Here is a 23,523-nt window from a genome sequence, read left to right on the forward strand (position 1 = left end):
ACTTTTATTATTTTTATGCTAGTGAGAACCAAAACAATATGGAAATGAATGAGGGAAAACTGGATCCTACCACGTGATTTCCCGGCCAATAAAAATGTAGCGTTAAACGTTTAACGCTTTCTTGTTGGAAGTCGCATAAGAAGTATAACTTTTAAGAAGTAGAATTTTTCCCACTCAATAAAAAATTAATTAAAAAAACAATTGAAATTGGACCGAATTGTGAATCTAAACCATTCTCGAATCCTTCTGAAGGTACGAAGGTACACAGAAAATACACACGCACAGAAGATATATATATATAGTCAAACCCCGCTATAGTGAACACGGTTTATAATGAACTCCCGGATATAGTGAACGAAATGTTCGGTCCCGTGCCTTGCTATGCACGTATAATGTTATTTTTTGTGGATATAGTGAACCAAAAATGTTGGATATAATGAACTTTTTTCTGCCTTCGACTGATTTTTTTCTTCATTTTTTTTTTTTGTAATAAGTTTGAAATTTCTATTTCAAAATAAATACATATACCAGTTTTTAAAACCATCTATAGAGGGGAATGTAGCGATAAGCATTTTTTCATGTTTGCTTCTTTTATTTCACTTTCCAATCCCTAAACAAACCAAGCAGATGTTTCCAACCCAGGCAGATGATGCACCTTTAAGGTGTCAGTGGGATCAATTATGCATTTTCTGTCAGAGGGAATGAGTAATTATTCATAATTGGTCAAAAGGTTGGACACTAATATGTGTTAATAAGGTCCTCATTTCAACTCCTCTTTGCTCTCAGTTCAGTTAAAAAAACTGCAAATAAGTGTCTCAAATTTAACTATGGTGACCAGTAAACGTAAAACGTTCTCCATTGATGATAAATAATTTACATAATCAGAAAAATTGAAAATGGATACGATCAAGTTGATATTTGCAGGGAATATGACCACCCCCTCCGCAGAGGATCAAAATTGTGATGGCATGTCTTCGGATCATCCTCCGGGATGTTTCCCAGACCGTCGCTAATAGCCCATTGTGCAGCTCTAGTGCGACGTAAATTAACAACAACAACAACAGCAGCAGGGAATATGAACTATCCAAATCTGTAGTTTGTAACAAATGGAAAAATAGGCAATTAATTATTTCTGCTCATGAAAAAAATTTCGATGGCAGAAAAAAGTTGAGAAAAGCGGATCACTAGGATGTTGAAGAAGCATTACTGAAGTGGTTCACCATTCGAAGAAGCCGCAATCTTCCAGTATCTGGACAAATGTCCATGAATTTCCTAAACGATTTTGAGAGGCAACTTTTATGTGCTCGAATGGCAGATTAGACAAGTTTAAATAGCGGAATAACAGAAATTCAGGAAAAATTATCTGAGAGACAGGAAGTGTTTTCATATCTGATTTTAATGATTGCTCATCACCTAAAAAATACTAATTTTTTTTTGCACGCAAGACGAAAGTAATGAAAAATAACACATCTTTTACTACTACATAATATTTTAAGTCATTTATTTGAATGATGTTTAATAAAAGGGAGGAGTTTGAGAATCATTAGTTAAATTGCATGCGTAACGGATATAGTGAACCCCCGGTTATAGTGAACCAAAATGTCGGTCCCTTGAAGGTTCACTATAGCGGGGTTTGACTATATATATATATATATATATATATATATGAAAAGAGAAAAATAGAAAATCGTTAGTATACTGAATTGTCATCATAAGTTAACTTTATCTATGAAATCAACTTCAGTAGCAGACACTAAATACTATTTTTAACAATACGATATTTGTATCTTAACATATTGTTGACCGGCCACAAGTTAACTCTTTTCATGTCCACAAACATTGTTGACCGATGATGAATTAACTCATCATTGCACTTGAATTATCTATATCAATTTATGAAACCGAGGGCGATGTAGAATACTGCAAAAGCTTTGCGCATCGTGTCCAAAGTTTAATTTCATTTCATTCAGTATAAACAAAATTTTTTGGAGTTTATTTCGAATGTTTCATTTCCATATTCTATTAAAAAGTAACAGCTGGAGTTATGACATAGTTGCCGTTTAACTAAGCGTTAATGAAAAATAAAACTAACGTCGAAGTTTAAAATATTGGAAAGTAAATGACGTATTTAAATGTCTTAACTATGTTGAAGCAATAATGTATTTTGTGTGTGTTTTGTGTTTGTATGGCATGAAGTGGAAGCAATTTCCTTTAACATTAGACTTTGACAGTTCCTGATCAACTTTTTTGCTAGATTGTCAAACTTTTCGATAAATAATGTCATCGAATATTCTTGCATTAAGCCACAAAGCTGAAAAATACTTTGAAAAATAATAATTTGTAAATAATCACATTGTCAAATGAAAAAAAAATACTTCTCTTATTTGCGAAATGTTTATTATTAAACCAGAAATCACAATCTACGTATGTATTTGAGATTGAATATTTATCTGATTCCAGGTCTAATCTAATTAAAGTTCCAAGGTGAAATACATACCCTGCCCCAAGCTGAAACAAGCCACGAACCCTTACAAGCTTCTAACGAGCAATTTTGCCTGTTCGTAAACTTTTTAGACGCATCACACTTAACTTCATCCACTTTTATAACTGTATTATTTTTCCAAGCTCCACAAAATACGTTGCGGCTCTGCACACCAATTCCGCACTTACCAGAACACTAGAGTATAAGATGGAAAAACCAAGTAAATATTAAAAACTGAGTATAATTAGAAGGCAATATTACTCACGGTACATGAATAAAAAGTTTGTATTTCTTTACTTTTGAAAGTGTCTGTTTTACATTGCCGTTTATGAATTTATGTAATTTATGAAGATACAATTTTTTATTTTATAACTCTCGTTGAACATTGGATACAATTGTGAGTTAACGACTGTCTATGTTCAACTATGCGTAATTTTGAGCCAAATCCTGAAAACAAGGGAACTCTAGAACAAGTATCGGGAGAAATTTTGCCTTCGTGAAGTCTTTTTTGATGGAACTAACATGCATTTGCGTTACATGGAAAGTAAAACAGCGAAAACACCTTCTATGGTTAGCCAGACGGCAAAGGGACTGGAACCACTACGACTACTACCATAATATGACTGAGTAGTATCCGGTCCCTGAGTATCCGGGCGATGCGAGCCGGATGCGAAATTTTTATCACCAAGCCATTGCTGGAATTCAAACCCGGGTTGCCTGATTGGGAGGCGAGATTTCTACCTCCTGAGCCGCCGTGACTCAAGATAAACATATGTACTTTACCACTTTATCTTTTTTAAAGCCTATCATTCGACACAGCATGTACTTTTTGGGATCTGTGATTGAAACAGACATTCAATTTAATTTATGGATAGCATCGCAAGTCTTCTAAAAAGTAAAGAAAGCATTGTTTGGGATAAAGCAGAAAAACAATATCTTTGTGAAGAGGGTCTAGCTTGATGCTGACGGTGACTATTAAGTAAATGTATAATAATGGTAATAATGACAGTCTTATTATTTCACGTAAAACTACTTATAATACATTATTCATGTTATGAAATTACAATTAAAAATTGACACATAAAGTATTAACGGCCTTCACGTTAAAGTCCGCTATTATTGAAATAAAGAATGTTTGAGACAGTCTAATGTCCAAAATCAAACTTTCACCTATAAAATATAAGTACCCAAAATTGCATGCTTTTTTCATTAAAAGCACAATTATTTAAGAACAAGAATTATAAAGGTGAATCAGAACAAAATTAACTGTATTAAAGCATTTATATGAAATATTTAATGCAAATCTGCTACCAAAGATAATTAACAGATGATTTACAACGTGATAAAAGCTAAAAATATTTAACTCCAGTTCTTACTTTATTAATAAAATTCAAAACGCATTATGTAATGAAATGATCTATGATAGTAATATTGTGTTTTTTCACAAATGATGAACACAAAAACTGACTCGAATTGCTTCAGTTGAAAAGGCAAATCAGCCGAAAATTTCTCAGCCAAATCAATGAGACAAACATCTGTTCAAAGAAATAAAGTTAAAAAACAACAGTTTAAAAGCAAACAGTAGTCATTTTAAGGGAAAGTCATCAATTAAATAATAAATTAAACGTTTGAAATATCAAAATACTGTAAAGAAAATATCGAACAGAACATAAACGAAGCAAATATAGAAAACATCACGAATTTATAAATCGTATACATAGTACGAAAACGTTTAAAAATTATAATGTATTACGCTCATCATCGAGTTCACGGAAATTTGATTAAGTTACCTTTGACCAGTGTGTAAAGGTCCACTCAGGGCATTTAATATCGACATTACATTCTCTCTTGAGTGGTGGTTTTCGTGAATGACACTCCTCATCAGGCACAAAGTGTCCTTCGTTAGTGTGTCGACAGTAGACGAGACGATGCTGGTAGCCACCTCCACAAGAATTGCTACAAGGACCCCATTCTTCTATTTTCCAGCTGAAACAGTAAAAAAAATTCAATAAAATCAATTTCACGCGTTAAAAAACAAAGTTTAACACGAATTACGACTTTTGCGTTTAGAGAAGTTATTCCAGGTCTTAAAAGTCATTTCATGGGGTTGACAGGAAAGAGCGAGAAATTGTTCTCATTCTCTAATCTAAATAACTTGCTAAAAGGGAGAAGAAAAGAAAAAGAGAAGAAAAGAAAAATGATGCATCCAACTCGAAATATAAAACCAAAAAAAAGAAAAAATTTGCTAGAGAAATTTACTATATCATATTACTTTGAAATAAGAAAAAGATTCGGCATTAAATGAAGAAAAAGCTGTTCCATTAAGTTTAAACTTTTAAAGCTTTTTAGAATGACCAGTAATTAAGTTGTAAGTTAAGAATAAAATAAGTTGTAAAACAAAAAACAATAAAACACTGACCTGTGAGAGCAAGGTTGTGTGTTGCAAGAGCCATTTACAGATGGTCTTAGTGCTGGATCACACAAATTATTTTCAACGACATTTCTTGCACTGTTAATACAACTCACTGATCTGTTCTGCACTCCTTAAAATAAAGAATTTATGCAAGTTATGAAATACTGGTTACTAATGTCAAGTGATATAGTTTAGCCTGTGGCTAGGACATCTTTATTTCAATCCTATTTTATTCAAACAACAACCAATATAATATTGTTGATTGAAGAACTTAAAGAAATAACGGTAACATATTTCTTATTTCTCACAATTTTCAATTCATATGATAAATACATATTAGATATTTGAAAAAAACCAGCTTATAAACAAACAAGTTATAAGCAACGTAAAGCAAAATTATTGTCATTATTGGACAAACTTTCTGCGAAATTAAACGCGAAAAATTTACAAAAAAATGGTTTTGTGAAAAGGTACACTGTAAAAAGTGCATGGCATTCCGAATTTTTAGCAAAGAAAGATGTGAGATAACATTTTAAATTAACGTCAAATCGAGCGCTCATATACATTTTGGTGGGAGCTGTTAAATCTAAATAGCAAACACACACGTGTATACACAATTCGTGATGGCGTCTGAAAACACTAATTATGGCGTATTTTTGATATAAGATAGTTTACAACACAGCACAGAATGACCTGAGTTTGTTGCTATTTTGCATACTGTTATACATCTGCAGAAACAAAAATTTGCCATTATAAAATTTATTTATATTTTTAGTTTTGTAATAAGAATGATAATATTTTATGTTTTACTAGGGGGCTTTGCCCCCTGTTCGCTACCGCTCACCAACCCCTCGAACAGAAAACAGTTTTTCTACTAAAGTTAAAATTATTCACTTAACATATATGTACTAAAAGGAATACTTACTCTTGTGCCTCTACTTCCTACGTCCAAATATTACTATCTATTAGTATTATAAACATTTAGATCTCTTGGTGAACGGAAGTGATTTTTCCAAGTAATCATTTTTTAAAATAACATTTATATTTTTGCACATTATATTGTTCAAACAAATTTGATGAGTTCACAACCATAATTTAATATTCTCGCTAATAATAGCAGTACAGGAAAATAAGTTTAAATTAGGGATACAAAAATATTTAAAGTAAACAATACCTTTACGACTGTTGTTAATTTTATGCTGATGACAACCAAAACAATACGGAAATGAATGAGGGAAAACTGAATCCTACCACGTGATTTTCCGGCCAATAAAAATGCTCCGACAATAGAAAACGGTGTCAGACCATTATGATTTTATGTTATATAGAGAAATATCAAGGGCCCGCGCTAAGATTTTCTAATTAATAGCCAGTAAATTAGCCAAATATTAAAAGTATTCGCCAATTTTCCAAAGTCGTCGCTATATACAAATCTTAACAATTTCTTAAGATTAATTCTTTTCTCATAGAAAGTTTTATTGTAGTTTGTTTCAGGCTTATATTATTTAGAACCAATTCTTATTGGTTTATGCGGCGAATCAACGGAAAATTACTGTAATCGAATAGAAATACTGAATTTGTTTAAAAAAATCATTTTGACGTAAGTTTAATTTCTTTCCAGAGGAAAAATAATTCTCCAATACTTTATCCATAACACAATTTTATTCGCCAAATTTACGATTTTATCACCTTTGGTGAGGTGACGAATGCTTAGCACTGTCCCTGCATATCTGTTACCTGTTTTAAACAATTTTATAATATTTAATTTATATCAGCTTCTATTAAGCCGAACTCGAATTCGTCTCAATATTATTTCTGTGCTATACGTCTGCTTAACTTACACTTATTTTAAGAATTTATGTATGTGCACACTAAACTAAATGTTTTTACATTAAATTGCATTGAAAAAATTGTGTAAATTCGTAGGTATATCATATCTTGTAATCTTAAATTTTTGTGTTAATGAACACAAAAATGGGGAACAGCTACTTAACACCAAAAACAGAGAAAAAGAACATTCTAGGTATTTTACTATAACAAATGGGGAAGGAATTACATATGGTATTCAATTACACCACTTTTCATATAGAATAGTTGTCATTTTTCTGGTGTTAAGAAGAACAGAATTTTTTTTTTACTGAGTAGTAAGTGCCAATCTTGGTCGAACTTATTTATTTATTGACTAACAAAAGTAAGGATATTTAAATATTAGTCTATGGTTTTTTAATTGGTCAGTAATTGAAACTACTGTGCAAACGATTTTGTTTTATAGTTGCCACCATTTTTAGTATTAAGAGGCACTAACATTTTTTGCAGAGTAGTAAGTGCCAATTTTTGTCGAACACGTTATTTATTTATTGACAAACAAGCTTAAGAAAGACATTTGAATATTAGTCCACTGGTAAGAATCTGAAGCTACACTGTAATAAATTTTTACGAACATTACCACAACTTTTGGTGTTAAGGTAAACAATTAGCGTATAGTGTTAAGGTTCTTGTTGCCAATTCTAAAAGAAATTTCATTTAATTTTGTTGTTTAATGCTATTAAGCAATATATTTGTACAAAGGTCTCCGTGCGTATGGGAGTATTAGTTTAAATAATAACATGAATTTTACATAGTGAGTTATAAACTACCCTATGGAGTTATAATAATGCATGGGACTGTTTCCACAATAATTGGTTGAAGCTGTAGTCGTGAGACTTAAGGCCATATCACACATAGCGAAAATTCATTCAATTCAACCTTCAACTCAACCCCAACTTCAACTCTGAAGACAACCCCGTCCGAAAACATAGGTGTGCTATACTTATCCGAGTTGGATCAACTGCTGTTCAAGTCTTTCACATCTCTTCGAAAGAGTTGAAGCAACTTCACAATTCAACCAATCAGGTGGCAGCAACCGCATGGGGTTATGGGATAGCACAAGTCAAAACAATATGGCGGCAAAGTTTATGTAACGAAGCAGCGTATCTAATTTGTTATATATTAATTCAGGTGAGTTTTTAATTGAGTATTGATTTTAAAGTTATTTTATAAGAAGTATAAATCTGTTTCTATCCATTAAAGAAGTTTATGTTATAAATGTGTTATGTTTTTAACCGTGAATTAAAAGTATGATTTTCAACGCCAAATTCGCCAATCTGAAGTAAATTTTGCAAGTACATAAAAGTNCTTTTTTTTTCTTTACCAAACTGTAAATGATCAAACTTGAAATTGCTGAGGAAGGATCCATTGCCGTCGATTAAATTAAATTTAATTACCACACGCGCTGAGTCTTTCGATGAAAATTTTTATCCGTCTATGTATAAAGCGCTAAATCGCCTAAAAAGAAAGAAATCACTCGTTTATCAATGATCAACTCTTTTCAACCGCATGGCAACCATAGTTCAACTGTTTCAGGTAGTAGTTGAACAGAAAGTTGAAGTTGGGGTTGCGTTGATGGTTGAATTGAACGAGATTTCCCTATGTGTGATATGGCCTTAATATGTGCTTTTGGGAGGAGATCATATTAGTTAGAGTTGTGATATCATAAGACAACTAGTGAAAGTTAGGTGAAAGTATCAGTGTTTGTACAAGTGCCTATATGATACATTTGAACTTCATTTGCGCTTTTTATCATCTGTAAATAAAACATCTTTGTATTCGCTCACTAGTCATAGTCATTAAAGTAACCCATCATTGAAATAGAATGCATTAATGTTTTTTATAACATCGATAGATAACGCAGCTTATTAACAATACTCATCATTGTTAGAGTTCCTAATATAAAACTTCATTAAAGAGTTATAACATACGGATAACATTCTCTGATTGGAAGAGAACCAAAACTTATTGAAATTGAACAAAATAAACATTTTCTCATAGACTTGACATAGAAGGATAAACAAAGTATTATTTTCTGGAAGAATCTCAAAATTAAACCTGAAATTATAATTAAAATTATAGTTTTATTTCGTGGATATTACGTTTATTTAAATAGTATATATATAGGTTGCATTTATCTACATGGTGCTTATTTGTAAATTTTTTTTTACCAAATTATTATATATTTGTTCAAACTTTAATTATTTCATAGAGAAAAATTACTGTATTCAAATAGAGGGACCAACTTAAATTTTTCTATTAATTATTATTAATTATAATTTTTGATTAATATTATCTTGTATTTTCTCATAAAAATCACTTAAAAAAATTTTCTTCCACAATTTTTTTTCATATTGATAAATATCAATTGTTATATCACTGACACTTTGTTGTATCACTTTCGGATTATTTAACATTTCATTGAAATTATCACTTTAAATTATTTAATAACATTTTTTTTAATAAACAACAAATAATTGTGCCAAACGCTGTATGTCCGAAAATTTCTTACCTCCACCACATGGCTGTGAACATTCGCCAAAATCTCCTAATGTCCAGTTGTAGGAAACAGTAAAGGGTACTTTTGTTGTAGCAGCTATTGTATTGTTGCGGTTCATCTCGACATTACATTCTCTCTTAAATGGTGGTTTGGGTGAGTAACACTCCTTCTCAGGTACAAATTGTCCTTCCTTAGAATGTTTACAGAAAACGAGTCGTAACTGGGTACCACCAACACAAGTTCTCCATTTTCCAGCATGCCAGCTATAAAATAATAAAAAAAAAGTAATATCAATTGCATCGTTAAAAAAAACAGGGCTTTAAAAGAATTATGGTTTTTAAGTTTATGAGAGTAACTAATCAATTAACCTCCTCACCCATTTTTGGGCAATCGTAGTTGATAAAAGTAAATCAAGCAGCTGTGGCTCAGGGGATAAAGCGTTCAATTCTCAATGGAGGTGGACCCAGTTTTGATTTCCAGCTGTAGGTGATTAATACGAATTCTACTTCAGGCTCGCGTTGATCACAGTGCTGACGTAAACTAATCCAACTTTGCAGACGGATCAAGGGCTAGAAACATCTTGTTTTAGGGCAAAAAATTCAAGGTTTTCTCCCCATAAGTAAATTAAATAGTGGGTAAGTAACATCAAAACAGCTCTTCATGAAGATTAGTTAGTCTCAATGCTTGATCCAGAAGTTTCTTTATCTTCTGGGTCGGATTCAAAATTAAAAGGCTATATTGAACACTGATAGTCGTAAACTCAGAATCTGGTCAGCTGTTTAAAGCCGGATATTAAATAAAATATAAAAGTAAATAATTTTTTTTACAGTTATCCAAACAAATGGGGGAAAACATTCCATCTTCCAAACACATACATTTCGGTTTACGTAAGAATTGCTCTTTATTCCTCGTGAAATCCTGACAATGTTTTAAATTAAAAAGCTACACTTAGCATTCGAAGAATAATTTCGATTATCATATACTAGCCACTAATTAATAAGAACATGGGAGAAAGTTTTTCTAACTTGTTTACTTCATCAAGTTTTTATTAGTTTGGATAGTTATGGATTTATTCATTTCCATATTTCATGCAGTAGTTTTGTCATCACATTAATAAGAGATCCTAGGTTCACACCAAACACTAACCATCAACCTTTTTTGGTGTTGTAATTACTCTTTCGAGTGTGTTTTGATCATTCATTCTTGTTCAACCAATACTAAATCTCATAAATTAATAAAGTTATACATTATTGCAGCTTGTTTACTTAAAAATTGGTAAATTAAATTCATATGTAATAAATAAAAACAATTGGTAATAAAATCCCTTAGCAATAAAAATGTCGTTTTTAACAACAGTTAAAAACGACATATATAGTTAATTTAATATTAAGCATTGAATTAAAAGAAAATAATTCGAAAAAGAAGAGGCACTGACCTGTTCTGGCAAGGTTGTGTGTTGCAAGAGCCATTGACAGATGGTCTTAATGTCGGATCACACAAATTATCTTCTACGGCATTTCCTGCGCTGTCTATACAACTCACTGTTCTGTATTGCACACCTTAAAATAAATAATTTATATAAGTTGTCAAATACCCGTTTGACCTAAATTATAAGTGTGGAAAATAGCAACATTTAGCCACTAAGGATTGACAAATTTATGGCGTATATTTTTAAGTACAGTGATTGTTACAGTACGGATGTTGATGATACTTACATTTTTAGACCGTTACAGCAAGATAACTTTATTTTCGATGAACAAAGGTTAAGAAAATATTTGGATCTTGTGATAACTAGTAGGATTTTCCGCTCCCCAGATTGTTTTGTCACGTAATAAAGTAGGGAATTCTTAGCTAACAAGTCAAATTTTTTGGCTCCAATATTCACAAGGTGTCTATTTGTACTAAAACATGATAAATCACTTTCTCTTCATATCACTTGTCGTTTTCAAGACAAAAATGATAACTCTGCAGTCTTCAATTTGATCGTGCTGAAAACGTGCTGATATGAATTATACTTTTCTAATATTTATAAAAAAAGTATTGGTTACTTTTGCTTATTTGGTACACATTTATAATATTAGTTTCCAAAGTTTGAATTTGTTACATTTGTTTTCGGGGTATATATTTGTAACATCAATTTAAAGTGTTCGTATTTGTTACATTTGCTTAAACAGCAATAATTTAATCAGAAATATTTATCGACGTCTGAAAAAAGAAGCAAAATTTAATTTTGTGTTAATAAATGCCTCGTAAATAATGCCTCAATATGAATTCCTCATTCCACTTAAATTCTAATTTCATAAAATTAGCTAAGTTTTCTTGTTATAGCTATTGCATGTTTTACAGGACGCATTTTAATATTATTTAAGGCACGTTTTGAGATTTTAGTTTTTTTCTGTTGTAGGGATTATTTTGCCTACTTTAGCATATCTAAGCATTAAGTACAAAATTTTTATTTTTGGTACATATTTAAACTGATTAAAAGCACTCTTAAGGTAAAAGAACTAATTAATAATCATCTTGAGCATCTGAAAATCTAATCATCATATAGAATTTTGTGAATATTATGTTTTTTTATATAGTTTATGTAATTTATATTTATTTACATGGTACACAATTCTAACATTTGTTTTCCAAATTCGTATTTATTACATTTGAATTATTTGATAGAAAACAAATTATACCTATTCAGAATGACCAATTTCAATATCATTATAATTATAATTTTAGATTAGTGTTATTTTGTATTTTTTATTTGCCCACATAAATTATTTAAATAAATTTTTTCTTTCACTTACTTTCTAATATTGATTCATATTATTTGTTATATCCTTAAAATTTTTAAATTTAAATTAAATCACTTAATTTTTTAAAATTTAATTAAAAAAATTTCTGACAAGCAACAAATTCATGTTGGGAAATTTCATACCTCCACCACATGGCTGAGAGCATTCGCCAAAATCCCCTAATGTCCAGTTGTAGAAAACAGGAAAGGATATTTTTGTTGTAGCAGCTATTGAATTGTTGCAGTTGATCTCGACATTACATTCTCTCTTATTCGGTGGTTTTGGTAAGTAACACTCCTCTTCAGGTACAGATATTCTTTCCTCAGTTTGTTGACAGAAAACGAAGCGGAACTGGGTTCCATTAGCACAGGAATGGCTACAAGGACTCCAATCTCCTTCATACCAACTAAAACAATAAAAAATTCTTTCTTAAAAAAAAAAAGGCTTTAAGCGAATTATGTTCTTTAATTTTATGACAGTGATGAATCAATTTATCCCCTCCCCACATTTTGGTTATTTAGGAAACAATTTAAAAATGTAAATTATATTTTTTATGGCTTACCAAAAAATCATTCCTTCTTCTAAAGCACATGAATTTGGTTTACCTTAGCACATGCTTTGTCCTTGTAAATACGGGCACTGTTTTAAAATGAGTCGTAATTAATATTTTAAGAATAATATCTAGTTTAGTACGTTAGTTACTAATTTTCTTATAAAATTGGCCCATGAGGTAAAGTTTTTTCTTATTTGCGGTTTTCTTTATGTTTTTTTTAGTTTTGATAGAGAAGGATGCATAATTTGTTTTTATCTTAGTAGAGCAGACATGGAGTAAATTTGTCTTTGTATTATTAAGTATAAAACCAGCACTCTCGTGACACATTTGTAAATAAAAGACTTAGTTTTTTGCGATTGGTTTTGACATATTTACTATACTATTATCCTAAACTTTTTTTAATATATTAGGTGCTCCAGGACGAAATTTAAAGGTAAAAGACACAAAAGTGGTTGATAGCTTAGAGATAAAGAGCTATAAGGATAAAGGAAAAAGTATGCATCCATATTTTCTCTATACTTTTTGCAAAAGATGAAACCATTGAAGACGAAAGTCAATGAATGCCACTTTTACAGTATTTTCGGAATTAAATTGCTTCCAATTAAAAAGTTGTCGAAATTTAGAGAAAAAGAATTGATGTCAAAGGATAATGTCTCAATGCCTATAATTTTGCAATAGTGATTTGTGCTAAGTGCGGTTTACCAATTTACCACTATGTATACCAGCATACTATTATACCAGCAATGAATCGCAACACCAGTACTAATGCTACAAACACTGACCATCAACTGCTTTGGGTAATATTTGCTTTTTAGTGAGCTTTTTAATGATTCATCCCTGTTTAACCTACTCTAAAGTAAACTAATACAGGAGCCAAATACACTATTAGTCTTTTACGTGATCTACGATGCTGTAGTTCCACGTAGGAACTCAGAGTTCATAACAGTCAGAATGTCCTACCGTTCCCTTTTCAATAATTTTAAGAACTGTTTTCAATATTATTTAGAATTTACAATGTTTTTTAAGCAAGTGAGATATTAAACTTTTCAACAAAGGAAAAAGAAGAGCAAAATATTGAGCCAAAGTCAAACAGTAAATTGTTAAAGTAGACATATTCAGTTTATCCTTGACTCCCTAATATTTACTGAAACATTTTTTGAAGGCTTATGGCTGAATTGTCAAAGTGCTCTCACGGTTATGGTGACATAATGGTATTTAGATGCCTGTAAGTCATCTTAGGTGACTCGTGGCATTCGTTGATTCAAGAACCAATCATGTTTAACACACGCTGGACGTCACTCGCAGGTATCCAATTAAATCTGATTTAAAACACATGGTTAGGCATAATCATTTCTTCTAGAGATGCAAGTGATAAATTGTTTCCACATCAAACAAAGAAGAAAACTATGTGGCTGAAAACATTTAAGCACAAATACAATGTAGTTTATTCAACTTTCTTCTGTTATGTTGACACAGTATTTTGAATTGTCCCCAATTCTATGTCGAATCTCTTAATACTCTAAAACCATCTGTGCTAAGGTACTGAAATTTGGACATCGACTACAAACAGAAATTTTAGCCCTCAATCCTTAAAATAGTTTCCAAATTTTTAATAGTGCGTTCTGAGGAGATATTTAAAGCCTAATTTTCGCCTTATTTTAGCGTTGTCATTGTTATATACTAAACTGTAGACGATTCTGTTTAGGCGAATGCAAACTGCTGCTCCATTTTACTCGTGAAGGAAATTTGTCTTAAAGTTTAGAGTTTGACAGGACGTTTAGAGAAATTAATTTTAAAAGTATTGTTTTATATATTAAAAAGTTAGCAAATATATGAATATATAAAACAATACTTATTAAATATATGAATATGAAACAATAGTTAGCAAATATATGAATATAATATTCTAATATATGAAATGGGGCATTCCACTGGCATTTATTTTGTATTGAATTGCAACTAATTCAAACGATACGCTTGACATTTAGTAATTGAAAAAAAATAGTACAAAAAGTAGAAAATAATGCTGAACAAAAATCATTAATTTAATATTAAGCATTAAATAATAAAATAAATAAATAAGTGTTTGATAAAGAAGATACTATGAAACATAGACCTGTTAGCTCAAGGTTGCGTGTTGCTAGATCCACTGACAATTAGTTAAAATTTTCCACCCTTGTTAGCACAACAAGTATAGTTAATTTAACACTAAATTTAAAAAAAAAAGAGGCATTCAAAAAAGAAGAGGCTATGAAACACTGACCTGTTCGGGCAAGGTTGTGTGTTGCAAGAGTCATTGGTAGATGGTTTTAATGTCGGATCACACAAATTATCTTCTACGACATTTCCTGTGCTGTTTATACAACTCACTGATCTATTCTGCACACCTTAAAATATAGAATTTATAACAGTTTTCAAATGACTATTTGACCAAAATTATAATGGTGGGAAAATAGCAAGCTTAAATCAATAAAGATTGAAAGATGCATTCTTTTAACCAAAATCATTCTTGGAGTCCGGATTTCGATGATATTTACTGTTTTAGACCATTATCACATTAAACTAATTTTTACGATTAGAAAAAAATCTTATCAATCATTGTTCTTAAGAAATCTTCAGAACAATGGTTCTTTCTCCCTCCTACTTATCCGTCACGTGGCAAAATAGGAGTTTCCGCACAAATAAATACAGTATTAATGTCCACAAGGTGTCATGCGTACCAAAGAAGTGATGCTCTAAAACTCGATAATATCTTTCTCTCCCCCTATATCGCTTTTATTTTCCAAGGTAGAAAATACAGTTTTCCCCCAATCTGCATTGCAAGTGATTTCCTCTTGTACCACATAGTCACCTTACTGCACCTGTACTCTGTTGCAAGTTAAGAAAAAACCATTATCTCTATGGAGAGAGCCTATTTGCATCGATGGTCAGCGCCTGTTGCCTACTCTTGAAACGACGTTGCACAACGTCTTTTTTGCTTGTTTTCATATTAATAATATTAACAGTTATTAACAATAATCGGATCAAGTAACAGGGATTAATAAAAAAATTTTATCTAAAAATTGTAACGAATATACGTCTTTCGGTTCGCAGTTAAGGACATTGATGAAATAATAATAAATGTTTCTTGCAGACGATTTTCTTCTTCAGCGACACAAAAGTAAAACCCTTTATCTCATATTTGATTTGCAAAGAGTATGTCAGCATACTGACGCTCCCTTTTTAATGGTCTAATCAAGACCATTGATCTTGCAACTTCATATAGTTGTTTCTTTTTCAGAACTGAATGATCTTTATTTTAACTAAATATGTCGCCAAGTCTAGGGTTCCAGTTAGGTTAATAAACTATAACCTTTTTTAATAATTCTATGATATATATATCTATCGCAAAAGATAGCTCGAATTAAATTTCTGCCAGACGTGTTTAACTTTGAAAAGCTTTTTATTACTTTTGGAGGGATATTTGTATAATTTGATAACGAAATAAAAATGGAAATAAATACAGTCGCGAGTAATTACTTAAAACCTATAACGCAATGGTCTTTTCTCAACTTGCAACGGAATATAGAACACTTTCATGACTACTAGCAGAGTTAACAACGTAGTGGTAAATGCCAACTGAGCTCATATTTGATTTCACAAAAACGTTGATTAAGCAAGAAAAGAAAATATTAAAACAGCACATAAACAACATATAAAATTCATAATCAATGAATATAATCAGATCCACTCTACTTAACAAAACACAGGATTCTTATTAACCTTATACCTTGTTCTATCTATTTACCCATATCTTGGTCTATCTATGTCTATACATGCACATGTTACTATAAAAACTCGAAGTCTGGTAAATTCTAATTTTTACCTATAAAACCCGGAATTTATCAAAGTGGTTTGGTAACTCCTAAGTTTTACCACAAAGGCTTGTTAAAACCGAAATGAAATTAGATTGAAGCATACTCAGGATTTTTTCCCGGTAAAAGCTAGATTTTATCTGTAAGAGGATTTACCAGACTTCGGGTCTTTATCGTAACACTTACATTGAGCAACTAATCAGAACGCTTGCATAACGGGAGAAAGAAATACTTACAGCAAAACAGCACTTACAATTGATTTTTAATTTATTTTTCAATGTTTGAAATTAACTTTAGAATAAATAAATAATCAGACCAGACAATTAAAAAATAAAACACCTTGTCTTTTCAAAATACGAAAGAAACTTAAACCATTCTACCGGAATAACTTTTGTTTTTTCCCCTGTTTCAGTGTATTTTCGAAATTAGGATTTCTGACTCACCAACTTGTAGTCAAACAACAACCATTGCTGCAGCTGATGGAAAATTAAGAGTGTAGTTGCGGATTTTAGTATCATCTTATTCGTAAATTAAATCATATTTTTTCTCATATTTCTAATAACCCATTGTTTAATTTATTTATGTGGAAGATATTTATAACATCAATTTACATGGTTTATTTGTGTCCCATTTGTTGAAACAGTAACTAACTTAATTAAAAATAATTATTGATGTCCGGATGGAAAAATAAAATTAAGTTTTTGAATTAATGAATGCCTCATATAAAGTGGCTTAATTTTTTTCCTCTTCATTTTTGAACTTTCTAATTTTTTTGTTATATTTATTAAGCATTTTAAAGGACAAAGTCTCTTAATCATAGTCATTGTCACGGCCCGAATTGGATGATATTTGAATACATTGTTTACATCATTTGAATACATTGATAGTTTAGAAAATTTTTGAGACTCGGCGAGTACTTACATTTTGTATTTTATTTTTTTGTATTATTATTTATTTTGTAGCAATCATGCGTATTGTTGAAGTGTAAAATTTTCATATTCGATACGTATTTAAGCTGATTAATAGCATATTTATGGTTATCAAGACATTAAATTTGCATATCCAAAACGTGAAAATCTGTCCCTCGAATCAAAAATTACAGATGTTTCGATTTCGAGGATCTACTGTTTGTCTAAGATAGGCACTCTTCTAGACATTCGTCTGGAGCTGTGGTAACGAGGTATGATTATTTCAAGTAGGGGTGCGGGGTCCCTCTTAAAGACTGGTTTCGGCGAGAGAAAAGGAGACCTCTTCATCGAAGCTACCCTCCCTAAAATGCCCTCTTCTTGTTTCCATAGCGCCAGACTGCCGGAGACATTGTGTCGGGAAGAGTACCTATCTTAAACAAACAGTAAATTTGTTTATATTGTAAGTATTGGCTACATGTTTAGAGAGATCTAATTTACACATTAATTACTAGAACAAAAATTTATGATAACACATTAAATAATTAAATAAAATAATTTTTGATGTTCAAAATGGCAAAATTATTGAAACTTTTTTATTATGAATGTCATGTAAAAATTGTCTCAACTAATTTCAATTTCTCACTTAGTTTCTTACTTCTTGGTATAGTCTAATATTATTTGCATATCATTAACATTTTCGAAGATGAATTCCAAAAATTTAGTTTATTTGAAGACAAGATTTACAAATAAATGAGACAAATAATTTCTGTTGAAAAATTCCTACCTCCACCACATGGCTGAGAGCATTCATCAAAATCCCCTAATATCCAGGTGAAGGAATCAGGAGAAGATGTTTCGGTTGTTGCAGGTATTGAATGGTTGACGCCAAAATTATTTCCCTGGTTGAGTAATCAAAAGAAATTATGAAAGCTTTGTTAATCAGTTTAGAACCAACTACAATTTTTTTTTATCTGATTTATCTCATATTTTTAGTAACAATACTTATTTTTTTACTATTTCTTCACATAAATATTAAAGAATGCAGAAAGTTTTTTGAACAATCCATCGCGAAGAAAGGGGTGGTGCGTGAATTCGCCACTTGCAGTGCAATGTAGGACAATTTAGAACACACAATCCGTCGTGGCGCTACCTTATTGCGATTACATCTCGTTATGGCTACGATTTGCCGTGGCATCAATTTGTACCGAGAAAACTGCATCGTGGGTATATCTATTCCTACACTAGGCACAACTTGACGCGTTATGAGAGAAAAACCTATATTTTTGAAAAAAAATTATTATGTTTACTATAAGAAGATTTTAAAAACTTAAAAAAAATAATAAAATGAAGTAAACTAATTTGTATAATTAGGGAAAAAAATATAAAAAATCAAAATTATCAGTTCAAATTATCAAAATATTCGTTCAAAATTATTCGTTGAATGAATGTAATGGTGCAAAAATTGCAGTTATGTTCGATCCACCCATTTTGTAGTTTTATACGTTCAACGGTGGATCAGTTTTCTGACTTTTGGATCTCGCTCTAAGATGTTTTGACGCCATTGTTCAAAAACAGAGAAAAAATTTTGAACTTTAAGAAAAAAGTGAAGATGTTTTTTTTCGTAATAAATCAACAATTTTGTGTTGAATTAAAATTTTTTGAGTGTTTTTCTTTTTAATACACGATATTTTCCAACGTTACTCAGCAGACATTTTTATTGTAACTGTTTCATGAAAATTAAAATTAATATACGTTTAGAAAATGAGAATTCGATTGGCCCTTTTTCAGCAGAACAACTAAACCAGATTCGATTAGAATGCTCCTCAACTTACTAAAAAGCGTGAATTGTATTTTATTATTATTTAAGATTTGAACTTTTTTTAAATGCAGTTTGTTTTTGTATGAAGCACAAATGAACTAACTGAGTGACTTTTGATCTAATGATAAGATTGTCACGTACTTAAACTTAATCTTAGTGGTTCGAGAGTCTAACCTTAAATATTCAATATAATTTGTGCATGAGATGATTTAAGTAATGAAATCAAACACAAAAATGTCTTTTCTCTGAATAAACATGCATTTTCTTTCGATGATTTCAGATTCTTTACTCTCAAAACAGGGTGGTTAACCGCAATCTAGAAAATATGGTCCTAATATTTAAGGCCGGAGAGCAGACAAAAGCTCGGACTTCACAAAGAGGCAAATTAAATGTTTTTTTTCTGTCAATTTCGGAATATCTCGAGAACTTTTTAGGCTGTGATCAAAACTTTCTTGCATATAATTATAAAATTCATCCATCCAAATATAATTCTACGTAATGAATATTTTTTATTAATTGCTAATTATTAACTTATTTAATTATAGATAAAAAATTCAATTGTAAGGGTACATTGTATGTATTTTGAGTATGAAATGTAATTTTCATTTAAAAATACCCTTTACTCCTAATCGTACATAAGAAATAGAACTTATATAATTTAGAATTAATATACTTACGAATTAAATTAGTTTTTTTTCCAAAATTCAGAAAACATTTCCATTGAATGCAAGTCGGAGACGAACATTTCATCAATTACAGATCGGCTTAAAATTGCATACTGAATAATAATTTCTTCAGCCCCAGACAATCAAAACAATCGTGGTCATTGGACCTGTAGACACATGCACACGATCTTTTACGTGCCCCCACAGAAAAAATGTGCATGGGATGAGATTTGGGGAATAGTGGTTGTCAAGACAAGAGTCCATCGCCTTTTGCTGCTGCGCTGTTATCTTTCGAAGGCAGTTTTCTGCCAGTTCTGTTTTCATGCAGAAAGGCTGATGACGGCGCCTTCTTTTGGTGACTATTCCGAATTTACACAGTCCAGTCACATTAATGTGACCACCTCCTACTTTCGACGTCAACGTGAAATAACCAATAACAGAAAGCAGGTGGCACCACATTACACTGGAATGTACATAAAGGATGACCTAGGGCATCGGAAAGCATTTCAATCGTTGGCGTAATGCAGAAACGTAGCGATTTATCCGACGTCCAAAAAGGCATGATTATTGGCTTTCGGTACAAGGGTGGAAGCATTACGGAAACGGCTAATTTTGTGAACTGTTCGTTTGCCGCTGTGGTAAAAGTATACCGTGCATGGCAAAATGGCAGTATCCAAAATCAGCGGCGTGGCACCTGTGGTGCACCACAGGCTATAGATAACAAATGCGAACGGAGGCAACAGAGATGCTTTCGGGCGAATAGACGTGCAACTGTTGAGCAGCTGACAGCCCAGATGAACCAAGGGGATACCAAGAGTACACCTAATTGACTCTCTTCCTGCACGTCTCGCAGCGGTCCGCTCTGCCAAAGGTGGTTATACTGGCTTTTGACAGGTGGTCACATTAATGTGACTGGACTGTGTATAATAAGTCGGTCTGTATGTAAATTTTCAATGAATACATTTATTACACATTTATTAGAACATCCTTGGAATTGGGACATTCCTTTTAACTTACTTTTTATTAAAAGAGACCCATTAATTAATAGGCCATATGGTATGTGCATATCCAAACATAGCTTAAAATCACTAAAAAGCTAAAACATCAATTTTGTTACTCTCCGCACTGAGAGAAAATTGATTAAGTTACCTTTGGGCATTCAATTCCCACATTACATTCTCTCATAATTGGAGGTTTGGGAGAATCACACTCTTCGTCATGTACAATCTCGAATACTTCTCTAGTTAGCCGACAGAAAACAAAGCGGAACTGGACGCCACCACCACAAGAATTGCTACAAGGATTCCACTCGCCTACAAACCAACTAAAACAATAATGAATCCAATAAAATCAATTGCAGCACTTTAAAAGAAGGGTTTTAGACAAACTATGGTTATCGTGTTTAAAGGAAATATCAATCATTCATATCCTATTTGTTGGGTATATTTCTTAGAGTTAACTAAACAAATCATAAGAACCATTCATTTATCTTTCAATCAAATTTCGGTTTATTGTAGTTGCTCGCAGTTTAGGTCTTTGTAAATCTGGGTAGTATTTTCAAAATTAAAAGTTGTATTAGAATTTTAAGAAAAATATTGTTTTTTTTTATCTACTAATTTTCTCTTAAAATAAGCATAGGGTATAAAGTTTAAGTTTTTATTAAATGTGATTAGTACATTTAGCCATAATCAATTATCTTATCTCAGTGGAGAAAACACGGAATAATTTTATCGTCACTTTTACTTTAAAATAAAGAAGCATGTTGTTGATTCCAATGACACTCATATGACGAAAGTTTGCCAGCCATTGGCCTTTTTCGATTTAAATCAGGAAGCTGCTCCTTCCGTTTAATGAGAAAGCACAACAAGGGTGAAAGTACATCTTTGTTCAGAACCCTACGAATAGATGGCAGCACCACTCACTCGTAAGGTCATTTCCACAATTTAGACATCAATCTGAAGAGGTAGGAATCTTTCTCTAGATCCATGTACCCGTGGTACTTCTCAACGAACGATCACATGAATTTCGATTCCACAAATTTTACGAGGACGTATATTGCACGTACTAGATGGGTCTTAGCGGAGTTGAGGATCTAACCCCGCCCCTTCTGGACGGGAGTTCAATTATTTGACCAGTGGGATATCATGGCTCCCAAAAAAGCACTGTCCTATTTTGACTTTTAAGACCCTTAATTTACAGTGATTAGCTTAGACAAATTCACTATTATTTTAAATTTTTTTTAAAAAAAGTTTTGATTTTAAACATTTATTGAATCAAATAAAAACCTTTAATATGGTTATACATTTTATTAATGATTATTAATCGCGATAGACTGTTTGACTGTTGAAAGCACTCATTGCCATTCCCTTAGAGAACAAAGCAGAACAAAGTACAAACGCTGTAGTCATGGTAAAATTAATTTGAACTCATCTCACTATTATTCGAAAGCTTTGAAATGATAACTTCTATGTGGAAATTATAACGATTCTATAAATATCAGACAGAATAGCTGGATTTAAATTCTGCTTTAGAAATAGCTGCACATTGTACCTAAGAAGAAATTGTTTTAGAGGTTATAATCATTGTAGCTGTTTGTAAATACGCGGCTGCAACGAGTGGTATACCAGCAAACGAAGTGAAGCAACGTTTTGTGCAACTTTAAATCCATGAGAACGAAGCTCTTGTACAGTGCGCAAAAAAAAGAAGAAAAAACAAAAGAAAAAAGAAACGGATCACCCGAATAACTTTTGATCTAATGATCGGTTCTTCACGCTCCAGGACTCACGTTTAATGGTTCAAAGGTTCCTTAAAAATCTAATTTCAAATATACGATTTCTCTTAGAAATTTGATTTTTCAGAACTATTCAACAATTTTCTCTCGAATTTTGTGTTTTGCCATGTAAAACTACTTGGTATAAAATGACATAAAATGTTGTACACCTTACAATTCAAAATTATTTCAACTGCTACTTAGTAAAATAATAAAAAATAAATACGTAGTAAAAAAATGTTTCTTCATGGAATTATTTTTGGATCAACGAATTTTATATTTGTGGGCTAAAAGTTTTTAACTCACTTAAAAAGTTCTCGAGATATGGTGAACACAAAGAGTAAAGTTAACATTAAAGAGTACAAACTTTGAACCATACTCCTGACCAAACCATTGCTACCATACTTTCCAAATTGAGGCTATCCCTTATATTTTGGGAGTCCAAAATCCAAATCCGTCAAAAAAAAGTTACTATTATTCATAGGAAGAGCGTTTAATTAATTAGCATAGTTGAGGTCATCCCCTCAAACTATTAAGAATGAGTCCTAGAACGTAATGATCCGATTATTAGATCAAAAGTTATTCACGGTGACCTTTTTTGGAGCAATGTTCTTTGGAATTGAAGTTAGGGTATGAAATTTTAGAAGTGTTTAGTTTAATAACTAAGCGGCATGCAAACGGACAATCTTCTCTCATTTAAGACGCATTTACATCTTAAATGTAATAGCTTTATTTAAAATATTGACACTATTGACACCAGTGAAAACATATTCATACCTAAATGTTAAGATTTCATAGTGGAAGTTTGTGAAATTAATTTTTTAACTGTTCATTGAAACATTTAAAATTTAGCCACGCATATTTTCAATATATAACACTTTGTTTTCCATTTCTAAGAAAAAATAAA

General features: G+C 31.5%; 2 protein-coding genes across 2 annotated transcripts in view; both read right to left on the minus strand.

Moving 5' to 3' along the window:
• The window catches only part of LOC107447945 (papilin), a gene marked incomplete in the record, with an annotated part of 216,134 nt that overhangs the window by 65,502 nt on the left and 127,109 nt on the right, over positions 1–23,523 (minus strand).
• The window catches only part of LOC139425903 (papilin-like), a 56,197-nt gene continuing 35,049 nt past the window's right edge, over positions 2,376–23,523 (minus strand). The window contains exons 11-17 of the mRNA XM_071182254.1: positions 14,864–14,987; positions 12,191–12,453; positions 10,697–10,820; positions 9,274–9,524; positions 4,902–5,025; positions 4,273–4,468; positions 2,376–2,677 (exon numbers count right to left, since the gene is read on the minus strand). Of these exons, the coding sequence (XP_071038355.1) occupies positions 2,468–2,677; positions 4,273–4,468; positions 4,902–5,025; positions 9,274–9,524; positions 10,697–10,820; positions 12,191–12,453; positions 14,864–14,987 (1,292 nt within the window). The 3' untranslated portion in view covers positions 2,376–2,467. The remainder of the gene's footprint in view (positions 2,678–4,272; positions 4,469–4,901; positions 5,026–9,273; positions 9,525–10,696; positions 10,821–12,190; positions 12,454–14,863; positions 14,988–23,523) is intronic.

The sequence above is a fragment of the Parasteatoda tepidariorum genome, chromosome 1, assembly GCF_043381705.1.
Source record: "Parasteatoda tepidariorum isolate YZ-2023 chromosome 1, CAS_Ptep_4.0, whole genome shotgun sequence".
Classification (NCBI taxonomy): Eukaryota; Metazoa; Arthropoda; class Arachnida; order Araneae; family Theridiidae; genus Parasteatoda; species Parasteatoda tepidariorum.